The sequence below is a fragment of the Acyrthosiphon pisum genome, chromosome X (genome assembly GCF_005508785.2).
Source record: "Acyrthosiphon pisum isolate AL4f chromosome X, pea_aphid_22Mar2018_4r6ur, whole genome shotgun sequence".
Lineage (NCBI taxonomy): Eukaryota > Metazoa > Arthropoda > Insecta > Hemiptera > Aphididae > Acyrthosiphon > Acyrthosiphon pisum.
Window position 1 is genome coordinate 78,691,640 of NC_042493.1, and position 26,724 is coordinate 78,718,363.

General features: G+C 30.1%; 1 protein-coding gene across 1 annotated transcript; it reads right to left on the minus strand.

Annotated features, from left to right (window-relative positions):
- Positions 1 to 11,447: 11,447 nt before the first annotated feature.
- LOC100160648 lies at positions 11,448 to 25,131 on the minus strand. Its single transcript, XM_001945383.5, has 7 exons — positions 24,831 to 25,131; positions 20,214 to 20,389; positions 19,523 to 19,672; positions 18,568 to 18,667; positions 17,225 to 17,546; positions 13,387 to 13,653; positions 11,448 to 12,525 (listed from the first exon to the last, which is right to left on the minus strand). The coding sequence occupies exons 1-7, from the start codon at positions 24,889 to 24,891 to the stop codon at positions 11,964 to 11,966; spliced, it is 1,638 nt and encodes a 545-aa protein (XP_001945418.2). The 5' UTR covers positions 24,892 to 25,131; the 3' UTR covers positions 11,448 to 11,963.
- Between the last annotated feature and the right edge of the window lie 1,593 nt (positions 25,132 to 26,724).

The window sequence follows — 26,724 nt, forward strand, 5'->3', positions numbered from 1 at the left end:
TTCAACCCGGGCGCTAATAATAATTATATATATTGTTATAATACCTCTTACACAATATAAAATAATATTATAATGTAATATTATATCTAAACATTATAATGCTATATACATATCTACAGTATACTTCATACATATATGTCGAGGCGTTATAATATGCATAAGCGATAATCCACTCAGTCGAGTCACAAACAAAAATGTATCTAAAACGACCGTTGCATACCTACACTCACACACACACACAAGCTGACTATTATGTATATTAAATGCGTAATATGCGTATATATATTTTACAAGAGATAGAGAGAGAGAGAGAGAGAGTGAAAAAAGGTAGGTCACTATATTATTATAATACACTATATATAGGTACGGTAAGTATATTCATGATCAATTGCGTGAGCTGCAAATGCGTCCGGAAAAAAATTAACAATAATATATAATGTGCGGCGAGTATACCTGTCCTGTACCTATGTATATATAGAAACGAGCATAACGTATATACATATAACTTTATACGTATAACGCGTGTATTATAATATAATATCATTATATTATGTGTCTCGTATTATCTTGTCCTGGGCGCCACGTGAACTTGGCATTCGGCCGCCGTCGCCATCCGTGGACCCGGCCGCCCACGACACGCGCGACTCGTCCGACCCGTTTGACCGCCGCCGTTTAGCTTTCTAATTATAATACGCACCTTTATATGTATATATATACATATATACATAATATATATTATACATATTATAATAATAACAATATTATTATTATCATTAGGTATTATAATATATATTTACGATCGGATGGAAGCGAAAACCTCCGGTGCAGACGCGGATTTCTATTTCTCCGGCCGAGAGGCGCAACACGTATTATATACCTACATGTATGATTAAGGTATATGCGGAGTCCGCGGGCCATACAACCGAAAGTGCGTGTGTGTCTTATATACATATACAATATCACATGTGCGCACAGGTACTTAAGCCGCCATTGGCGAGCCCGTCGGCCCGGAGTCAAACCGCATTCCGTCGAGCTGAGCCCGGACGCGCGTGTAAGACGAACATTTTTCATTTTTTTTTTTTTCAAATTCTCGACACGACTTCAGCGGCGGCAGTGCTGCAGATATTCCACTGGAAACGACGACGTTTCCACCGAACTATCTGCAGTCGGAATAATCGTTTTCGACGATTATTTCGTCGAAAACGAGTAACATAATATACCTACCTAACGTATATTATATTATAGAACCTATCGAATGTAACATTGAAATACTATATAGCTGCATTACCCGCGACTTTGCCTCGGGTTAAATTAATCTATATTTCAATCGTTTTCGTCTCTATACCTTGTATGTGTCTACCTACATAAAAAATATGCCCAGAAATTAAGAAAGCAAATCATGATGGAAAATCATAAAAGTAATATATCATTGTAATATTGGTGTGTTCATAAGTTTTTAATTTTGAGTTTGTTTTTAACATAAATTTGTTTTTGGGTTGGGTACAGAAATTTTATTTTCTAACCGATTTTGCGTAACGCTATGTTTATCACCATAGATACGTAACTATAGGTATAATAATATAATAAACAATTACATTATACATATTTATGGTTCACACATTTTCTTTAAAGTAGAAAATAGCGTGCGGCTACATTTTTTTTTCATCATCGTTCTTAACTCGTTGAAATACATATTATGTGTGTAATATAAAAAATAAAAATAAAACGCGTGGCAAAGTTAATTTGTTCCAATACAAATATTATATAATAATTAATAAAACTATTTAATTTAAATACTTTATCCTTGTAATTTAAATTAAAGTAAGTAAAAATACTTACTGGTTAAATATGTTTAATTATTTATTAACGTATATACGTATTGATATAATCAATGTTTTTTATTATAATAAATTTGCAAACATTTTTACATGCCATAATATTTCTACTAATAATAGTAGTTATATAATAATCTGTAATTGATGGAAACTTTGGAAACATGACACAATAATGCGAGCCATAAAAATGCATGTAGTACATATTACTTACCTGCCTATGTAGTATATATTGTTACTATACGCGTTAACTTCTGGTTGTAGCATCTGCAATAACCTTCAAAATGTATTGCACAATATAAGTAAATAAGTGACTGCAGTATATGTACAATGTACATTCAACCAATTAATGTGCTCTTTTAAGTTTTAGTAATCATTTTAGTGTAATGACCAATGACAATATTTTATGGATGATTTGGAGAATTTTTTTAGAATAAGTACAAGTTATATTATTATTATATTATATAAATCATTTAACCATACTGAATAATTCACGTGCAGTCTACAATAAAAGTGGTTGGCAAACATTGCATTAACTCTTTGGTCTATATTACGTATGCCAAAAATATTATCAGATTGTTACATATATTATAAGCTATTAAATAACAGTTTATAAATACGATTCGAATGTAAAAGTAGTAAGAACTTAAAATTGTCATAATTGTATTAATTTATATCTATTTGTTTTAATTTTCTGTGATAATATAACTTCAATACTATTATGAAGACCACGATTCCTAATAATATTTAAATAAAATCGATTCTTGTTCGTAACCTAACCTAACCTTACACTTAAATAAACTTTGAGATTTAAGAAAATTAAAAATGACATATAAAAGATAAGTATTTCTCGATTTTTTATTATAAAATGTGGTACATACAATTTGTTAGTCATGCACTCCTATATAATTCCTTCTATAGTACTATACTCAATAAAATGTTTATGAAATAGGTACAGATTAGTGATTACAAATAATAATATGGAAAATCTAAAAAACAGTTGCTAATCCTTTCATTCCATCGTTTAGAATTTAAATTACATGTGTTACTGTTTTAGTGTTGTACGTGTTGTATTCTGGCCACTGTCTTAGGTTAAATTCACGTGAACATTGTAGTCAATAATATAATGATTATTATTTATTACGAAATTAAGTTCAAGTGAATTTTTATTTTATTAAAAAAATATGATTAATAGGTGTTTTTAAATTGGATCTGATAAAAAATACATTTTTATTTTCAACCGTTTTCACATTATAACTGTTTATATCCAGCGGTTCTCGCTCTTTTTATATACGTGTACCACCTACACAGTTTGGACATTTTCATGTATCTAATACCACTTGACCAAATATCGTTTTTTTTGCTTATCAAAAATGAACACGTTATTTTACATGTTTTATTAGGCACTACAAAATTATGATATGTAATATGCTAAGAAAATATGTACAATCGTTACTAATATTATTATTAATATTAAATAAACTAAATAATATTTATTGTGATAATGAACCATTCTATTTTTTTTATAAAGAAAATTTTTTTTAGTTTACCACCTACGATCATTACGCGTACCTCTAGCGGTACGCTTACCACAGATTGAGAAACGTTGGTCTATACTTTTCAAACTTTATCATGTAAAAAAAACAGAACTTACAAATTTTGGTTTTCAAATTATAGATAACTTCCTTGAGAGTTGCGGCTTACGTGTATGTGTATTATGTAGGTATAGATATGTACATCTTATTATGTTATGTTTGAACAAAAAATATTTTTCTAATATTTGTTTTAACAAAGACAACAAATAAATGTTTTGTATTATTTTTTTAGTTTCATTATTATAAAAGCTACCTCACAGGTTCAACTAAAGACTTATGTACAGATCGTTTGGTTTAATTATATAAGCCACTTATAGAATTTTGAAATACCGTCAGTTTATATTTCAAATCTGTGAATGAAATGATGGATTCTTTATGAAACTTTTGTACTATTTTTATAACATCATCACCAAAAAAATCATCTTTCATTTAAAAAACCATACACACACTGCAAAATCATATAATATGGTCTTGTTGTCAATTTTTTATTAACTCATTTTTTTAATTGTTAACATTGGAAACGAATAATAACTATTATCACAAACTGGTTATTTGAATTCCATAGATTATTTATAAATGTATTATAACTTATGAGATAATACAACTATATCGTAATGAATGTAACATTTACTTGTTGCCAATTTTATTTTACTGCACGTGTTATTTAAATACCTACCAGCTATATATTATATGGAAATATTCAATATACATTAATATAATGTGGTCAGTGGTGTACTTTACAGTTTATATTATGTTAGGCAGAGGAGACCGGATAAATATACTAATGTCAGACACTAAGTAAGGTTTTTTTTGTATTTTCTCTGTAAGTGCGTACAATTTAAAATATACAACCTTCTGTATAAATTTGTATTATCATCTGCAGGTGGTTGATTACTGATTAGACAACTATTGATACACACTTTGTAATTGTAGATACATAAGTCTTAAATACCAACATATTTGTAAAATTATATAATCACTTAGGTACCTATCCACTATATTTCGAGCAAATATAGTTTAGCAAACGTAACACGTCTCATTAATAGTATTCCTTTATTATTGAATTGCATTGGTGAATGTGAAAATAATAGTTTTTAATAAGGCAATAATACAATATCGTCGATATTGTATTTTAGTCGGTTCATTGACATTTGTAAGAATAGGTACAGCTGTCCGTGACGTGACGACTACAAATGGGTGGTCAGCAAGTGGATCAAGAAGAAATAAATAAATATCAACAGGTGCAAGTATGGTTTGGAATAGTAATTATTTAATACAAAAATATGACAACGGCGTTGTAGCTTAATCACATATTTAGAATACAAATTTTTTTTAGATCGAAAAAATACACATTTGTTTTATCACCAGATCAAATTTTTTTATTAACATCAGTTGTTTGTGTAAAATACGTTTTGATTTATGATTGCGATGATATCAAACGATGTTCGATAAACATTAAGATTTAAGATAACATTGTTTTCAAATATAATAATAATTATTGATGGGTTAAACAATGGAGAAACCGAATGTGTATTATAATAATATCAATATGTACCTATATCAAAATAATTATAAAATATATTTTAAATGCACAAGGGAAAAAATACTGGCGTGAAAAGTTAATTGTTATGTACCTTACAACATCAACTAAATGTTGGTATGGCCATTGATTAATACTATGGTATAATAATAATATATTGAAAACAAAAATGTATATAGTTATTTAAATATATTAGGTATACAAATATATAGAACAAACACGATATACTTATGTAGTTATTTAGTTAGATTATCGTAAAATACAATTGCAATAAACAATTGTAAAAATACAATTTGTATGTTCTTTTAAAATTAAATAAATATGTTCTACATCGCCTTCGTGACGTTATTGTACTATAAAGAATTTATTACTATTCCTAACAACATGCGCACTTGGGTGATATTGACCTGTAGATATTTTCCCTTGATCCACTTGCTGACCATAATTTGTAGTCGTCTCAAGCTATATATATTTTGACCAAAGTCAATGAACCGACTAAATCTAATAGTCTATGCAGTGGTAATAATTAAATAAATAAACCACAATTCAAACTTCTATTCTTCATAATTAGATACCTATGCGGATATACAAATTAATGACATTATTTTATTATGACTATAATATAATTAAAATAAATACGCGCCGAACAGGATAGAATATGTAAGTATAGGTATGAATCGTACGATGTATCTATATAAGTACGTATGTGTCCCTTGAAAAAACTAGTTGCAAATAATAATAAGATTACAACATTTTAATTACCTATAGGTACGTCATGTTGAATTTGGCATTAGCTCTGTTTCTTTGTTAACGTTTATTATTTACACTTATAAAAAACCTCTAACCTATAATTACTACAGTGCTATTTTATATAGTAAATCCTTCACTTAATTAGTATTAGTATAATAATTAGTACATTTGTTTATAAATTTATTAAATTATATTTAATTTAATTTTTTTAATTTAAATTAACCAAAATAATTTATATATACACTAAATAACGAGAAAAATATTTGAGAACATTTTCTGTTCTCCTAACGTAGGTATAGCTACTACAACTACATGGTTATAATATTTGACACTATATACTATATTGTAACGTATTATATATTTTTTAATGTTGATGGGAATAATTAAACATTCAGTTAGGTATTCAAATAAAATAACAACAGTTTAAATATAATTTTATGATAATATAGCTTTTTTTCGGTTGATGTTTAATTATTTTTTTTAAAATATCGGAGTGTTTGAAAAAAAGAATCTTACGCCAATGTAGTGAACTTTATTGTTATTACTTCTTCAGCGTTTAAGGTTTTAATCGTTAAAACATTTATTCATTACCATATTCAAACACTTGTTTTTACAAATATTTCTAACACAATATATATTATTATTATTATTACTTTTTTTTTATCTTTATAAATGATTATAAAAACGTATTAAAACGAACAGATTAATTTAGCACCCGTTTACTGAATAACATTTTTGCATTATTTCGTACGTGCAGTGATTAAACGGAACGTTTTTATTTTTACGAAATACACGTCTAATTAATTAATAATATGTTACCGAAATTCACTAACCAAGTGAGTCACGTATATAATAGTAAATAAGTATATTTGTGATATCAGCAGACGGCAAAAAAAATGTGTAAGTCACTTTGCTGTATAGTGTGGAATATGCATGCTATCGCATACTATTTAAACGTCAGATAAATGTGCGTTATTCAGAGCGAAGAAGATCCTGCAGGAATCCTATATATCTATAATTATCTGAGGATATTTTATTTTATATTTATATTGTGTCGTATATATCGATCACGGACACACACGAACAAATTAATATTATTTATTAAACGCACTTTATTATACTCGGATGTCCAGTGGTAATCGAGTCACACGATCACCACACTCTGACCCCTTTTCTGTTCTAACATGTTCCTTATATTATCTTAAGCTTAAAATCGAATAACTATCGAATAATATCGATTGTCCTATGATTAAATTATACTTAATTGTTATTATATTACATAACTGTTATCTTAACCTGGTTACAATATGTAACATGTTTAATGTTTATAGAATTTGAATTGTTTTGGTAATCTACTTGTTACCTATAATTATTTTCTTAACCTAGTTTTTATGTAAGTACCTACTAACATTTTTTATTACTACATACTTTTAACTTATACCTGTTTTAAAAACTTAATACAACAATAAATTGTTATCAGTAATTTTTTTTCCTATAAGTGATAGGTACAGTAATATACGATAGGTTGAACTATATTTTATATCATATCATATTTCTTGAGCTGTTACTAACTCATCTATCTATATTATGAAAACTAATGTTTCTTTCTTTATTTATCCGATATTGACGCAAAAACTACAGAACCGTTTTCAATAAATGACAAATGTTATATCAAAAGATTCCTTGTGAGTGGGCGAGGAATGAGATTATTATAATAGCTTCGTATTTCGTCCCATATAGGTCCATAATATATAGGGTATCCCACGCATAGGTCAAGGAATCAGGAAAATCAAACATTTTTTTTTTGGTTATATACATATACGTATAGGGTTGCCATTGGCTATACGAATAATAACATTATTAACATAATTATTATGTTTGGATGTAATTTTCTGTGTTTTATTATATTATTTTGTTTGTGCTATTATTCTATATGAATGTAAAATTGAGTATCATTTATTGGCTATTATACATATAAATTGTATAATATTAATGGCTATTAGTATGTTGTATATTCATATATTCATACATATGGTTATTTATATATGAGGTTTATATAAGTACTAAAAAACTACTTAACCGATTTTGACAAAAAAAATTTGAAAATATTTCAACTGAATCAAAACAGAAATTATATTATATAGATAGATTATATAATAGATAATTGGCTAATAAAGATATATAATTGTCGGGTTATATCTAAACAACGCATATTATCCACAATAACCACATTGGGCATTGGCAAGAAATTATTCACACATTTTATTTGGAACCCCGGATGGGTAAGAGTATTAAAATAGAATCCAAAAAGTTTATAGATGTTAATTTTACGCCAGTGTTACTGGCTTATCCACTATTAATAATATTAAAATCATAACTTCATATTCATGTATTTCTTCTTGCAATTAATACACATAGGAAAAAAAGTTGCTTTTTACTATTTACCAGATGGATTGCCTTTATCTGGATTTCATTTATCCCCTGGGCACGCGTCTTGTTCTAAAGTTCAATGTTTAAGTCCTAGCTGGTAACTATATCAAAATTAAAAATAGTTTGCATTTTTATTTACAAAATAAATACCTAATACATTTTCGAGATTTTAACGATTTTAACAATTAAATGACTTTTGAAGTTTTGTCATACTTATATATGAAACGTTATATTAAATTTTCAACCTTGTTGACAAACCACAACAATTTTTATCAAAAATAGAAAAACTAAAAAAGATGAAAATGTCGTATGCTTTTAAATAGTTAAAAAGAGAGCTGATGTATTTTGAGAAATATACCATGTCTATTGTATAGAAAACGCTAATATAAATATTTTATGAACATTTTAAGTATTTACACTTTACGGTCATTTGTTTTTGAATCTCAACAAAATCAAAATACCTATCGAATTTGTCGAAAAATCAAAAATGGTAGGTACCTATTCAACAAAAATATTCCCGTTTTCCATATTTTTATTTCTATTATTCTTGGTTATTATAAAAATCATAGGTACTATCAGAAACAGTCAAACCTCTCTTGAAGTTCAAAACAGAATCATTTTTTCTTCTATAAAGAGACGTAACACTATCTATACGAAAGAATTAAAAGTCGATAAATTTTGAATGTTTAAATGCTAGTGAAAAAGCACTAGAAATTCCTCAACTAATTAGCTAAAGGCATGTAATTGTTACCTTTTAAAAATGCTCCCATTAAGTGTAGGTACTCGGAAAAAAAACATTAAGTGGTTAATGTAAAACCAATTAACGTTTTTTGGTATAGAATCTAAAACCAGAATTTTGATAATCGCGCAGTAACTTCAGCATCGTATTAATACATGGAATGCAATATTCGATGTCAGAATTGTCTACTACCTATCCAATATATTTTATAATAACATAATCGTTGAATGTTTTGACTTTGCCTATTAGTCTTTGTATTTAGCCTTTCATATATCGCCACTCTAGGCTCTAGAACAAGACTGTCAGAACCCCAAATTTATAGTTTTGAGAAAAACCAATTTTAAATTTAAAACTAAAATATTTTAAAGAATTCTTTACCGATGCATTTGAAATTAAAAATTAAATACTCATAAACATACTTTACATTATGACTTCATTATATTATATTATGAAATATTCTCTTAAATAATACTCGCTTAAACACAAAAGTTAGACTTATAGCATTTTATTAATTCATTTTATGTGAATCCAAAACTGCCATAATTTAAGACATGACACGTGGCAGCAAAAAAAATTTATTTTAAAATACAGGACAACTACGTTTCTCATAATACGATCGCGATATCTCTAATTATTATATGAAATGTAATACCGCCACAACACTAAATATTATATTGCTGTTTACCACTCAACATATCCACGAAAATCAGTTTTTATTTAGCGCAAAAACGCCACAAATCGAATTAAGGTAGTCTTGCATTTTGATTTCTGTGATTAATTGGATAAGTCAAATAACATGTACTGTTATAATATAAAGTAAATATAGCTCTGTAGCTTTAAAATTGATCTAAAAATATTGAATGATTCAACTCTGACACAGTGACACATGTTTTTGGTGCAAAATGGCAAAATGATATCTTTGAATTCTATCGAGCAACATTTTTACTATTCGAAAGTAGATGTAACTCATAAATGTTGAGTATACTGATCGTTTTGTTCTAGAGGTTCGTTTTATATATTATATAGGTACGCATACAGCGGCACAGTCTTCGCCACAGCATTATAACTATATTAATATTATTGCACTCATTATAATATTGATTTACCTATCTATGTACAAAAAACTATTACTTATCGTATGATAACTTTATAGTTAGGAACTCGCTGGTCTCCGACAGTCCTAGGTGTCTTTTTTAAATCCAACCAGACGTATAAGCAAAAAGAAGAAAGTATGAAATAATAATATTCATTATTTTTCAGAAGTCACAACTCCGCCGACACTCGACCCATTTATTGATTATAATTATACCGACGAGCTGAATATTATGATGTTTGAAATAGTATTTGTCGTGTTATGAACAACTTTTTCATAATCGAGATTAATGTTTTTGTTTTCACTTCGGAAATGTCCGCGGATATGTACGCTCCCCGTAGAGAAAAAGTCCTCGCACGTCAAGGTTACGTGTAATAAAACAATAGTTACATGTCCCGTAATAATATATATTTATATATTATATTATATTATATTATCTAGACAAGTACCTCACAAGTCACAAGAAATACCTACCTACACTTATATTATTGATAATTATTACGCTACGCTTCCTCGTCCGTGTTGGCCGAGAATACTCACTATAATAATACATTATACTCACAATACTCGTGTATAGAGCAATAACCAGCAATATTGTTTTTGACAATTTTCGATCGATTAAAAGTTAATCTAAATATTGTGCATGACGTTAATGTGTGTTTAAGTATGTGTCACTCGTGCTATCCTCGGGAAAGACAATTAATAATAATTACCCTTTGAAATAAGTAGGGACGATGCATGTGCATACTTATGATGCATTGTTTTAAATCATACACAGTATGAGGGTATACGATTGTTTAAAAATATAATATACTCCAAAGACAATTGATTAAATAACATTTTTATTGTCAATTGTTCGTAACATTTCGCTGTGAATCCTGATGAATATTATAGCTAGAAAAACTAAACACGCGTGCTCAACACAAAATCGATTTCGTAAAAGAGAATGTGTAATAATATGTTCTTTTCGAGAAAAAATCTCGTGTTATATTTTTCGAAACGATGACTCGTGTTCGTGAATCAATATCATTGATACACGTATAATTTTCATATGAGAAAAAAGTAAAAAAAAAAACATTTAGGTATAGAAGTAATTTGAAAACGCGTCGTAAAACGTTAAAATTCAAAATTACGTATTAAACATCGTTTTTTACTTCATTTACCTACAGTATAATACTTAAATGTTTAAATGTTTTTGAGATTTGAGACACATTTTATTGTTTTAATCCGTGTGTATTATTCGTATCATGTTACATACCTGCATGGCTGCATGCAGAGTTATTTGTTTGATCTTTTGCACTTGCGTACCTGTAGTCTTGCACTTAATGTAATATAAAATATGTGCCTGTAAAGACGTTAAGTCATAGGACACTCAGACTTACCTGCATTGTTTCATGCAATTTGTAGGCAGGACGCCTATAGAATGGAAACAAAATAAGTATAGCTTTGCAAAGAAAATCACGAAACAATTAAATATTAATATAATTTATTTACTATCTATAGATACAACGTTTCATTAATTTTTACAAAAGTACCTAACTGTTTTTTTTTCTTGAAAAAAGTTCTTACAATCAAAGTAAAAAAAAATTAATTAATATCGATGTTTGACGATTATTACAATATAAAATAAGTAACACGCGTTATGCCGCCGCATAATGCTGACGATGTAGTGTAGTCATGAACGACGACGACGACGACGTCGTAAACAACAACAATCACAGTTAATTGAGAAACCCGATACACATAATGAACCTATAGAATTTTGTTGATTAAATAATTTTGTTTGGGATAAGAATGACCGAGATGCATTGTCTCGACAACCAGATAAAAAAAAAAAAATAAAAAAAGAATAATAAGTAAAACAAAAATAAAAGTAATAATAAAAATTCCAAAAAAAAAAAAAATAATAAAATATATTGGATTGTAAAAAAAATTCGATTAATGAGTGTGGGTGTGTGAGATCGGGGAACAATGTGCGTGTGACTTAGAAGAAACCGTCTCCGGTGGGGTCGTTGAGCCACGGATAGTTGTTGGGGCACCTGACGCACGTTTGCAAGTTGATGGTCTCCCCGGGAACCTCTTTACTGGTCAGCTTGCACGAGTGCGGTACCAAACAGGCTTGTGGTCCTTCGACCACACACTTTTCCCTCCACGGTTCGAAGTTCTTCACCTCGTTGATGATCCTTGGTTTTTGGATCCATTGGATTACCTGCGTCATGGTGACGAAGTATACGTCGTTGTGGTTGGCCAGCACTTCATCGATCCAGAATAGGAACGCGTCCAAGTACTCTGGGTTGTTCTTCAGCCAGGCGGCGTGGAAGTACAGGCCCATGGGCGCACGATTTTGATCGTAATGCCGGTCGAAGTTGTGGTTTAAAAAGTTGTAGAACTGATCGCCGGATAGGATGTTGGAACACGAGTCTACCATGGCGCAACCGGGCAAGTATTCGTCAAAGCTAGGGTCCTCTCGCCTGTCCAGTTCGTTCATCACCATTTCCCATACGGCGTGGCTACGAGTCGGACAGTGTTGCAAGTTTCCGTGACATCTATGAGAATCAAACATTGTGGCTGTGAATAAAACTAATTCCGCACGGACAAACTATAATCGACGCGCTTTTATTTTTATAGATCGAGCTAGTAAAGAATGCTCGTAATAGTAATAGTATTGTGATAGAGCGATAACCTTAAACAATGTGATCGTTGTAATATTATAATAAGTCGTATGAACCGACCGTTAAAATTTGATTTCAAATAGTCTAAAAATACTCGAATGAAAAATAAAATCTGTTCTTAAACTCATTCATAAAAAAAAAATGTTAGGTATGTTATTATAGAGCTGTTTTAAAACCATATACAGAATACGCCCGCTAGTCCTTGAAACTATACAACTTTCGCTGATTGAATAACATCTTGTACACTCGCAGTATAATCTGTATAGTTGACTAGAAATTTAACATTCCATTCTACTTCCTACTACCTAAATTGAATTATAGATTGTTCTAAATCGCGATACTCTAATAAACCGAATCTTGTATCCGGGAAGCAAGTTCATATTTAAATATTTCATATCATATTACGCAATATTAATAGAAAACTAAAAGCTATAATCATATTATAATGGCTTAACCGTGTTATTCTAGTTCTAATAGCACTATTTTAAGCGTCTGAAAGTTATTATCATGATAAGAATATATTATACTTATTTGTTACCTGTTTATGACATCAAATTTATCAAACCGAGACGTTTACGAATTTATCGAACATAAAATAAGCTCGGAGTTAAGTATACCTGATCAACAATAATAATATGACTATTTTATTATAAGTAGCGATGGAGTTGCTATGTTCCTTCATAATATAATCATATGCGTACTATATGTAATATTATTATTGTGCACACATCTCACCTGTGGGGCATGCGGAAGTACATGGTGTACGGCCAGAGGGGTGGGTTGGACAGGGGTGCAGTGATAGATGAATCGTACAAGAAAGCCTGTTCCTCCATCATGGTGAATTGGTTGTTGCCGCCCACGCGCAAATAAGGCGATCTCAAACCGACAACGCTGTTGTCTGTCAGATTAGCGTACTTTTCGGTGATTATACGCATACCAGCCATTTCCTTGGCCCAGTCCTCGACGGTGGCGTTGCTCCAGAACTGTTCGTCGTCGTTGTGCCTGTAACACGCCAATAATAACGATCGTTTAGACTTTAGGACGAATTTGCTAAAATATGCTATTTACACATCGTATAATATTATATACGACAGCGGTCGTGAGCAAGAACTACAACTGATTCGTCGGGACATTGCTATAATATGGGGATATCCATAATATATCATAATATTTTATTATAATATATAGTTTTTATATAAAAACATGATTTTGATTGCTATAAACTCATAACCAACACAAAACATGAATCTAATCGATTAGTTTGGTGATATAGCCATAAATATAGGTAGGTACTTAGGTAAGTTGATTGTTTTAAATTTCAAAATTGTATTTTTCTGAATAAAATGGAAATATTTACAGCCATCTCCCTTCACATATAATATGATAGTTTACGCTTGTGTTGACCACTATACGTCTATACTTCAGACTGTATCTAGAATTCTAGAGCCAAATAAAACAAGTTACAACTGTAGCAAAGTTTAGTTTCAGTATTATATATTGTTAAATTAATTTAAAAAATACTTCAAATTTTCATAATATAACCTAACTAAATGTAAGACGTTATTTAAATTTTAAATTGTGTTTTTTCTTTTGGTGGTACATTTTATGACGCTTCGACCACAAAACCAGAATAACCACAAATTAACGACTTATGTCGTGATCAATGAAAATAAAAGTTACTTATTATACTTTGCATTTTGCTTATTATGTCAGTGACCTAATAAACCTCTATCTTCCGTCTTTCACCAAATATATTTTTTTTTAGTAAATTTACAAATGGTAGAATTTTTTATATATTAATGTTTTAAAAATATTTTTTGTGTATTTAATTTTTAAATATAATTTTTAATGATTATAGATTTTGGATGTAGGTAATGCTCCCTTATTTATCAACAAATATGCAACAAAAATAATCCATCAGCCAAACAAATTAGAACTATCGCGATATATCGGTAAGTGTATAAAGAATTTTATAATAATTGAATATTTTAAAATAATTTTAATATAAAAATAATTTAGTGATTATTTCATTGTACACGGTACACCTAATCATTATTTCATTTCCTAAACAAGAAACGAGAATAAAACCAAATTCTAATAATAGTTAATAATGTATCAATGTAAGTATACATATATAACCTAAAATTACTTGTGTTACATTTTTTTTTTTATTTGACAGTGAAAATTATATTATACGAATTGTCGTAGCCTTGAAAGGTATCACATGTTGTTGTCAATGTGTTCCAATGTTATTTAAAGTCACTACTTAAAAAAATGGATGTATATTCTATTATGATAATGACTCCAGGTTGATTGATCGATCAATAACCTGCAGTAATCAAGGTTTATTAGCTATCTGATTGTATACGTCATTAAGTTATTACCTATTATATTATTATATTATAATTTCCGTGGCATATCCACCGGAAAAAAAGTTTTATTAAAATAAAAATAAGGAAGTGGGTAATTTGTCTACCGATGCAAAGTTTATAGATACTTTAAAAGGACAAGTTCATTAATAATTATGAAAATTACAATAATCATTAAAAATAGTGTCTCGATACATTAACGCAGTATAAAGTGGAATTATTTGTGTTTATACTATTATGTTTACTATATTATGAAGAGTAGCGACTTCTTAGATACGGTTTTGAACTCTTTGAAGTATAAATAACTAATAAGCTATATTAGAATTTATTATGACAGATTATATAAAACCATTAAATTATATTTAATATAATATGTGGTATTATCGTTAACTTTAAATCAAATCTCCAATAGCTCAAATTGTTTCAACTAGGTCTCCCATCATTCGGATTAAAATTGTCGTAAATTGACTGAGTTCACCACACGCACACGATTCCCCACATTTATTTCGTAGTTCACACAAACGAATTTCAAAGAGTTGTGGTTTTGAATGTAATTGTAATAATAATAATAGGTCTAAATAATAGGTACCTACACGGCATACGTTTCAGGAAAAAATGAAAAAGTGTTATTCTTTTAGTGTTATACAACTTATACGACAACCGAAAAATGTGCGTATTAAATCGTGTTGATTTCACGGAAAAGGGGAAAAATAAAAATGTATTACTCCAAACCGTCAACGGATGCCTCGTAGTTTAAAATCCGTAAACGAATAGATCCTCTCGAATCTGTTGTGCACTTGTGCAATACATTCCTCGCGTCCAAGTCGTACAGGTTTGAAAAATACAAGTATATGATATAAAATTAAATATATACATATACATTTTTTTTTTTGACACTTACGTCCGAACCATTAACATTGGATTAGCAGAAACGAGAAAATAGACCGCTAAAAAGAACTTGTCTGACATGTTCATACCGGTTTTCACACGAACACATTATCGTCAGTATTATTTCAATATATGCAAACGGATACCACATTTTCTCGGCATTCTTGCGACCGGCAGACACATCGATCGGAATGCTATTACATATTATTATTATCAGTAACGTGTATAGGTACATAATATAATTTCTCGTGCACTTGGATTACGCAACTGGAACTGCCGGCGAGAAGGTGTCCTTGTAAACATTTGTCGTAAATTAAGTTTTTAAAAAAAAGTGAATTTCATCGGTCTTTAAATCGAAATTTTATGAAAATATTTAAATATTGTGACTGCAGGTATCGTCCTCGGCCGCGTAACACGCCCTCCTCAATTAAATGCATAATGTCATGAGGTTATAAATAGTGTGTTGTACACCTATACGACGATAATTAATTATTAAAAATTTATTAATTCAAATTTGAAATTTTACACGTCGATTAAAAATGTATTATAAAAATAAAACTGTAGATGTTTCATTGCGTTAATACAATATAATAATACTATTATATAATATAATTTAATTAATTTTGCTTATTATTCATATTGGTATTATTATAATAATTTATAAATAATGATTTTTCACCGAATCAATTCCATTCTCTTTAGTTGCATTAATTATGGTTAGGTACCTAACCTACCGGATTATTACATGATGGTTTTTACTTTCCAGTTTATCTGTTGTAGTACTTACTTTCACGACTGCTCAAAAATATTAACTATATTGCTATCGCGTAAAATATTGCATCGGTTAGTTAGTGTTAGTCCGATAGAGATAATATAATATTAAACGAATAAATGTATTACGAATCGTATAATAGGTATATATATAATATGGATATGACGTTGTGATACGCGTACGACAATAATTTGAATTTTAATATTTGATCAAAAGACATATTATAGGCACGAACGGCTGAAAAAAACTGTCGGCCAGAGAACCGGATTTTTAGGTACCCGTGTAGGTAGGTATTTCATATAATATAATGATATATTATCATTACTATTATGCCGTGTTTCTATCCGGACTTATTCGCAGCTTGTATTTCACAATAATATTATTTAACCGGAACAGAAACACGTTCGTGCGACTCGGACGAATGTATATAATGATAAAATAATGTGAAGTGTTATGTTTGATTTCGAAAAAATCTCTCGTGGAAACAAAATAATATCATATAGGCGTATATCATTATTATGGGTATCATGGGTTAGGTACGTACGTTATCGAGTGCACTGCGATTTCGTGTCCTTTCCTGTGGGTTTCCTGCACCGCCGAGTAGTTGGTGTACTTGTGCGACACGAAGAAAGTGGCTTTGATGTCACACCCGTTGGGGTTTCTGCGTTTGCCATTGAATATTTCCTTGTACAGTTCGATGTTGTTGTTGTTGATGGCATCGTCAAAGGTGATGGTAATCATCTGAGGGACTTCCTTGGCCGGCAAGTCGTTTGGTATTCCGGTGCCGTCTTCGGAGCAGAAGCAGTCGGGTAAAACGCACACGGCTGGATCGCAAGGCGGCGCGCGATTAGGATCATTATCGTTATCTGTAGGGAAAAAATAAATAATAATTAATTAATTATGTGCTGCCGTCCATTATTATAGAGCTTATTGAACCGTATATCAATTTTTGAATAATTCCCAGCAAGGCTGCGACATGATATTTTTCATGGCTTGTTACACAATATATTATATTATTGTTTCATGTAAAATAAAAAAAACGTGATAGGTGCAACACTATACCTAATGTATTATAATATTATGCGTTGATAACATTTTTAATAAAGTTCGTGTCTATAATAATTGTACATTTTTTTCGACTATCTCAGGCAATCAGTATTTTTTATGGTATGATTTTATTTTTAAAGATAGATAATTACATACTGTGAGAATTTTAAAACTAAGTACCTATGGTTGTCAGAAAAATTTACTAGCGTGCCATTTAAAATCTAACATTATAAATGTGTAAGATAAATCATTGGGCTATAAGGTTTATCAAGTTCTTATATCAGAAAAAATGATTGTAGTATAGTTGGAAATTGGAATAATATATTTTAAGGTTAATACTATTCGAATAATAAGTTAGAAAAAATTAAGTATTGATATACAAACAAATTAATATATTTCCTCAACTAACTACGGATAGATAATGTATGTTATGTACAAAATATTTTCTGACTTCTACGATCTGGGATAATTGATAGCGAACAATATATTATATTAATTATAAGCGTTTATAATGTCAGATGGAAACGTATGATTTATAAGTTCAAAATAAGTTGCCAAATTTTTAGTTTTATCAAACTATATATTAATGATTTAGAATTATTTTAGGGTCTAAGATAATGATCAGTAATAAAAGCCAATGATAAAATCACAAAGACTTAATAAACCTATATAGGTATGCCTACCAATATAGCATACACCTAATAAATTGTTTTTAATAATTAAATTATATGATACATAGCGTATCTATTAATTATTATTTGCCAATTTGAAATTAACTACCTACCTATGATTTTACAGGTAACTCATTTCGTGTAATAGTAATTATTAATTTATACGAACCACAAGAATTTTCATCTGAACCATCGGGGCAATTCTTTTCACCATTACAAAATAGTCCTCGTTCAATACAAGACTTATCACCACAAGACAATTCTCCGTCCTATAGTAATGGGAAATATAAACGTAAATTAAAATGTGTATACATGTGTTGTACGTAAGTGTATGTATTTTCTATATAAAATAAAATATATGCAAACGAGATAATCGTATTCGATCATCAAAAGACAAATATATTATTATATTAATATAATGAGATATGTGTATGCTTTTAGAGCCCACGTGCGTTACAGTGAAAAGATTTTTCAAATGTTTTATTATTTTATAAAAATAAATCGATGAAAATTTGAAATCGAAAATGAAAAATGAAAGTGCTATAAACAAGACAACCAAAATAAAATGTATAAAACGGACGTGGTTTAAATTTCACTATTTACGTGTACCTAGGTATTTTCAGTTGGTGTTGATAAATACCGGAAAACTTCCGAAAATGAGCAACTCAATCGATATTAGGTCTCCTTTTTAAATATTCATTTTTTTTAAATTTTAATAGAATATTTCTTGGAAATATTTCTCATTCAGATATTTTAGCGTGTATCTATGGTAAATGTAAATAATATTGAAAGAAGCTGAGTTCAAAATACTATTAATTATTGTTGTTGAAATGTATGTATACATTTCCATTGATATTTAGCTGTGCGTATCTAATACTACCTAGTTGTATCATTATAAAACGTGTTTAGATTTAATTTGAACTCTGAAAACCGAGTTGAAAAACTACTCGAGGATTAATCACTGAAAGACCTTCAACGTCAATGCAGAACTGAAATAATAGTTTGGATTATCATTATCTAACGTATCATCATTATCTATAATAATATGTAATCGTACATCGCATGCGTACAACAATGATATAAGCACTATAAATCTATAAAAAAATTAATCCTTTATCTAATACCTGACACAATGGTTCGTCTGTGAACAATAAAGGTTTGACTTTGCGTTCTTTATTCTTCAACTTGCAATTCTTTACTGCGGCCTTCCAGTCGCATGTTTGTTTTTCAATATCGAAATACAAACCGGCAGGACAACGAATGGCTTGCAATCCCTGTAAAATGTAAATAAAATATATTGTTATTTTACCGAAATCCGTAAAATATGCAAGTAAATTCTATGATTTACTGTATTTATTATTTATAAAAGGTTTGCTCCCAGTCGTCAAATTTAATAGGCGAACATTTTGATGTATTTTATCGCCTCACGTTTAGATATCTTTTTTTTATTGAACGGTACAAGTTTTTAATTAATTGATAATCAGTGAGTACACTAATAATTGTTGATGAACCATAAACATTTAAAATAGAAAATATATTTTATTAATCTATAAATCATCAGGTACATGTAAACTGTATTACTAACCATTATATTATATGAATACTAAATATTTTTGTGTACTTTCTCAGTTACTAAGTATTTATATATTATTTTTATACAAGAATATATTATAGATTATATATATATTTATATTCATATATTTTTTTGAATTATTTACGAATTAAATACAATTTTTATTTGAATAAACTCAATGGATCCATGCCAAATTTATATAAAAAAATTTTCATTTTTAAATGCAATTCCGTTTTACTTACCGATGATGTGCACTGGATGACGTCACGGCAACTGTCACCATCTTGTGCAGTTAACCGAAACCATTCTCCTGCGTCTTTGTCTTTACATATTTCGATCTCAAAACTTTCCTCTTTTTTCGGCTCACTTGTCGACGCTTGTTGACGTTTAATTCGTGACAATAACGAATCACAAGATCCTACGAAAAAAAAAACGAATTTTCTAATTAGTTAAAACAATGGCATAGATATTTTCTAACTGTGGTCTAACCTATCAGAACATCTAGACAAACCTAATGTTTAGAACGAACCGAGTTATATATTTTAATTGTAGGTAACTAAATAATATTTATATTTCATATATTATGAAGTAGTTTCATTATAGGTACATAACCCATATTAAATAGCTTATTGTTTGATTAAATAACACACAAACCCAAATATATTTGTTTCTTGTTTTGTTTTATAATCTTTATTAATCTTACCTATATTACAATATACAAAATAAATAAATGTCCTAAAAATGTTTTCATATTATTAAACTATTTCATTATTAACACATTTATGTAAGTATTATAACATGAAGATATATTTTATGATATTATTAATAATTTAATTATATACTTTCGTAGATATGTGGTTAAACCATAATCGTAAATTTAATGGTTGATGAATACTAATTAATTAATTTCAAAATTGTGTAATACATGTATTTTATACATACTGCCAACATTTGGCAAGCAAATAGTTGCTATAAAAACTATTAACAAAATAACCTATTCTACGAACATATTTTTATAGATACTGAATTCAGTATGAACAATACATTTTAGTAATTTTATGTTATTTATTAAGAAATAGAAAAAATTATTTAAATTAACCTCAACTTTTAATGTATATTTTTATTAAAACTTTAAACTTGCATTAAGTAAATCGGTAAATAATGTTTTTGAATATTAAACTTAGACATTGACAACGAATGTTGAAATATAAAAATATTATAATGTTATAAATGATTATCTACCTAATCATTATAATCAATAATTTGTTAATAGATTTCCCAAAAATATTTCACTTCAATATATTGTCAATATCATTATGAACATTTAATGTATGTTAATATCAACTTGTTTAATCCTGTATAAAGCCACAAAAATATTTACACTTTAATTATTATATAGTAACATGTTTACTCCACTGCCGATTATATATTATACATTTTAGAATATTAATTCGTGTTACGTATTTCATTATACAAATGCTCAGTGTATATAATATTGTGTTTAAGATATCAAAAGTTGTGTTGGTGGTGGTGGGTGGTGGTTATGGAAAATGCAGTATTGCCTCACTACCAAAAGTGCAGCGTGAGACTCGTGAACATAAATAATTATAAATCAACGAAAAATTATTTGGACGTCATATAACTATTACGCGTTACACGAAAACAAGATGGATCTTAAATCAAATTGTGATGTTAGGTAGGCGCCTGCAGTATTATACGTACCTATATCTATTGACGCGTTGCCTCGTTCCAAACGGTTATATTTTTCTCGTTTGGCGAGGCTAATATTTCATAATCATCGAATCGAAAACACAGACGAGCGTAATATTAATAATAATAATAATAAACCTTCGAGAAGAACAACTGCTGCGTGTTAGGTTAGTATTTCGTGTCCGTAGCGTTATACCTCCACAATATAATATGTGCAGTAGCCGGTATGTTATATAGGTATTACGTAGGTACACGTTTTGCAGCCCGCCGCGGACAAGAAGCTTTGACTATAGGCAAATGTTCGAACATTTTAAGCGCATTTGTTGCGAACCGTTAACTATCCTGGTCGGATACGCGTGTGGGGTCAAAACTATACGGAATATATGTGGAGGTATATATATAGGTACGTGAATGGTTTTCGGATCGTTTCGTACAATATAAGTGCCCATGTCGTAGGTATATAGTATAATATGCCTTCCGGTGTCGGTTCGACCGCGTAATGTTGATGAACTTGGAACGTGCACGCACGACCTCGTTTACTCGCACGTCATAATATCATATCTACGACAACACTTTGTGTTACCTTGCACATATTCTGCAGGCATATACCCTATCTATGCCGGCCACAACACTGCCACCGTACGTGCGGATCACAAATTATTACGAAGTATTGGTGGGTATTATACTGTTGTTGTTGTTGCACTATACGACTTATTATAATGTATTCCACTTTCACGCGACCGGGTCGGACGAAATTTGAAAACGGCACGCGTGCCCGCCGATAGTCTGTCGACACACGACGTAGGTATAATGTATGTTATTTTGCGCGCGGTCCTGTCATAATATTTTATCGTCGGACAGGGTGGAAGGAAGGAAGCAGGGGAGGAAGTGTGGACGGGAGGAAAAAAAGCTCTACGACTGCGTGCGCGTTCTACTTTCTATAATATGTACCTATAATACGCGCGTGTCCGATCTTAACGCGACGACGTGACACTTTGCTGTTCGGCGAGAGGACCCTTTCCATACATGGGCAATATGGATAGTACGTGTTGTGATAAAGAGAGTAAATAATTATAACGACCAGGCGAATGTCGACCATAGTAGAGGAATCGAGGAGTTCGTGTCCCAAATCGCGGACGCGACTCGTAAATAATAATAGGTAGGTAGGTATATCTATTATGATATCGAGAAAATTGGTGGTGGTACATGAAACCGTTTAGAAATTGTAAAAATCAAAATCGATTTCGTACTAACCGAAGTCGCACAGATTTTCGACGGAAAAAATGTTTTTTCGATACGATTGGGTTGGGGTGAGTAGGAGAGTCCACCGGGGACACTATATATTATAATATATTTAAATATTGCCCGTGTCGTCCGTCGATCGTGAACTCGCTAGTGTACGTTTTCGACGCACAAGGAAAAACCACACGCTGATCTAAAGAAAAGCGACGAAAACCTACGCGGGGTAACATCCGGGTATCGTGATAACCGTATTCCTGTGTGCAGCACACCTATTTTGCCACGGGAATTTGAGTGAAATCATCTTTAGACACGGTTGTCGCCCACGGGCCATTATTATTATCCATCAGCCAATACCTACTGTCGCGCGAGCAATATAATAATATATAATAAATATAACAACATAATATAATGTTTAGATCGCAACTCAAATTGCTATTATACATTGTGTTGTATACGTCCAGTGGGGCCATGACATACGTTTAGACTATATATTATTATATTCACTCGATGGTCGCACACATACTCACACCTGTATTATGTTTATATATTATGTAAATACTGCGAGCCATGCAACGACAATGGAGTTCAATTTAAGCGAATTAATTTTTTTTATAAGATTTCAGTTGATTTATAAATTTTTATTCAGTGGGCGTCACGACTACGCACATCATCATCTGTACTATATACCTACTCGTTAATATAGGCGGCCATTTTTTTTTTAATATTTAGGTATATTATAATATGCCTACGTATATTTCTCGTTAAGCAGTTAAGTAACTTCAAACATTGCGTTATCTGTGTCATCGTAATATGATTCAACTATTTGCAACCTATAGTCTTCGTATTTGTGTGTGCATCTTGGTAATAACAACATTATACATATTGTACGTCGTTCGAACTTCCTAATTACATGTAGTTAATACAGACATGTAATCATTGCTTGCATGTGAACATTTTCATTTTTATTTGAAATAAACAATCTATACATATGTATGCACAATACGCTTATGTGGTAAGAGTATTAAAATGACTTGAATTTTTGAGTAATAAGCCACCCATAGACGATACTTAGTGAATGTGAACATAAAAATGATTTACCGTTGACTAGTTTTCAAATATTGCACACACACGTACATTATAGTATAATAAATAAATATTGGTAGGTAATGTAGTTACAACTAGAATATACATAAAGCTTACTATCTGTGAGCTTATACGAAATTTTTAATTTTCTCGTAACTAAATTTACTTATTACTGTAAAAATTATAAGTAAATTAGTGAATAGTGATTAAAAATTCCAAATAAACTCTTTTTCGAATGACTATATTATGATTTATTATTATTATATATATTTTTTAAATTGTATAATATAAAAAATTATATAGGTAATACAATATTATAATATTATGAACATAGCGCATATTATATTATCTCTTAGAAGAAAGCACAATTAATTTAATTACAAATGTATATTTTTTATAAATAGATTATAGAAGGAACAACCGTGTTTTAGCGCTTGAGAAAAAAAAATACCCTATACTTCAGCAGTGCACATGCCTTTCAAAAACGCAGTTGTGTACATCCTTTTATACGGCACTGCTGAGTGTTATTATTTTCAAAAAACCCTCGACAAAGATTGTACCGTTCCTACTATGTATGGCACCCGATACATAATAACAAAAGATCCTATAATCGGGTTAACGAGAGACTTCAACGCTTTTTTTTCAAGAATCATTTGACCGTTGTCCAATACCTGTGTGTACAATATTATATAGCCATGTACTTTGTTTAACGAATTCACCGGAAAGATCTCCAATATACCTGATGATGGCGGCGTTGCACAGATGAGTGTATGTAAGGTACCATATAATATAATTTGTTAAGTGATTAAACTCTAGTTACTTACCCAATGTGATGAGACATGCGATCGCCAGGAGCCTGAGTGAGATTGACATGGTAGTCCTCATGACAGACTGATGCGAGCGCACAAGCACTTTCGTACAAACAAACTGCACACGGCCGTGTGCGTATGTTTGTGTGTGGCCGGACAGATACTAATTAAACGAAATAATAATTACAATACTACCAATGAACTATAAAAATTTGATATTTTTTCTATCTGTCTCTCGAAAATCAACGTTTACGACTGTCCGCAACAGTGACGGACGGAACAAGACTCGGTTTCACACTTGGCTGCGGCGCGTCAATTTATTGTCTTATATACGCCGGGACGCATTTCACCGGGGCGTTACACTCGTCGCCGTACCGACAGGTAGAGCCACTGATCGAGCAACAGTCGTGAAAGTCTTGCTGCGTCCTATGTGCGTATATTATAATATGCGAACGATAATGTGGTACTGAATAATATAATGTCGATATTGGGAACATTATAAAAAAATTATTGTAGAAAAACATTTTTTATTTTTGCTAAAAACGTGTAGGCAGTTTTTTCGAACATATTATTATAAGTGCAGCTGCGGGCGAATGAAATATAGTATTATGAAATGCATCACAGAAATGAACGCTCGCGAATAGGCATACTTACAAGATTGCTTCAATAAAAACGTAATTATAATTTTACGTGCGTGTATAATATTTAAATTGAAAATTACTATGTTACCTACTATATGTAGCTATATCTGTTAATATTTAATCTAGCCAATTTAGCTAAACACTAAGTCTGTTTTTAATATTAACACGCCGTAGACATCTTAGATTCTGAGAGCAGTGAGAAGAGCATTGGTTTTTTTAATTTTTAATTTAATTTTTGACTGATTTTTTTTCGTCTTTGTATAATAATTATGCTTTATAGTAGGTGATAAATTAATTTGATACTCATCATCTCCGAAGGGGTTTCTTACAGAAAAAATGTATCTATAGTTGGTACTTTGAGTGGGTTAAAAGGACAATGTCCAAGTACTCTTTAAAATAATCGTAAAAATTACTAACATTTTAAAATTATTATGTAGTTAAAAATGTATACAAATTTCAATTTTAATAACCAAGTAATAAGTATTAAACATTTCATATTATCCGGTTCCTCATAAGTTGTTCTTAAAACCTATAAATGTCTCAAACAAAACAAAATATGAACAAAGTTATTGAATATTAAGACGAAAATTGTAGTTATGTATTTTTTTTTTGAAATTCAAAAAATATTATTTGTATTGGGACTTGAAATTTTTACTTTTCGTCATTAGGTACGTATGCCTTTTATTATTGACTAGTGAGTAATGACTATACACAAGGAATTTTTCAAAATATTTCGATAGGCAATTACTAATTTTATTATAATAGCTATTTGTACATTTGCCATGAACCTATTCACATCGTTACGTTCGTCGGTATTCACTTAAAAATTATAAAAAAAATAACATCTAGTAATATTATATTATTCAAATATTTTTTTATATTATATAAAATTATCAATGCAACAGGTTTTTTTTTAAATTTAATTACATTGCAATATAATATAAGTATAATATAGTATAGCTAATCTATAAAGTACACGACTGTTGAATCATTAATTTTTCGTTTTCCACTTCATACTATCTGCAGTTGTATGTGTTGAGGAGGCAAAAGTACCTATCGTTCGGCCTCCCCAGTCCCCTCGAATACCAAGGGGCAATTTCATCCCCTTGCCGTTCAATATATTAATACATTTACACGTCTTTAATAATATTACAATATAGCATTTGGCCTTTTCGTATAAGTTAGAAATTCCTAGCGTGATATACATATTTGGGCAGGAAAACGTCCAGTCGTTGTCACTCGATATAAATTCATTCATAGGAATATAA

Coding starts and splice junctions, on each gene's coding strand:
- LOC100160648 (XM_001945383.5), bottom strand. CDS start 24,891: ATGAGGACTACCATGTCAATCTCACTCAGGCTCCTGGCGATCGCATGT. Junction 20,390..24,830: donor CGCATGTCTCATCACATTGG/GTAAGTAACTAG, acceptor TTTTTTTCGTAG/GATCTTGTGATTCGTTATTG. Junction 19,673..20,213: donor TCATCCAGTGCACATCATCG/GTAAGTAAAACG, acceptor TACATTTTACAG/GGATTGCAAGCCATTCGTTG.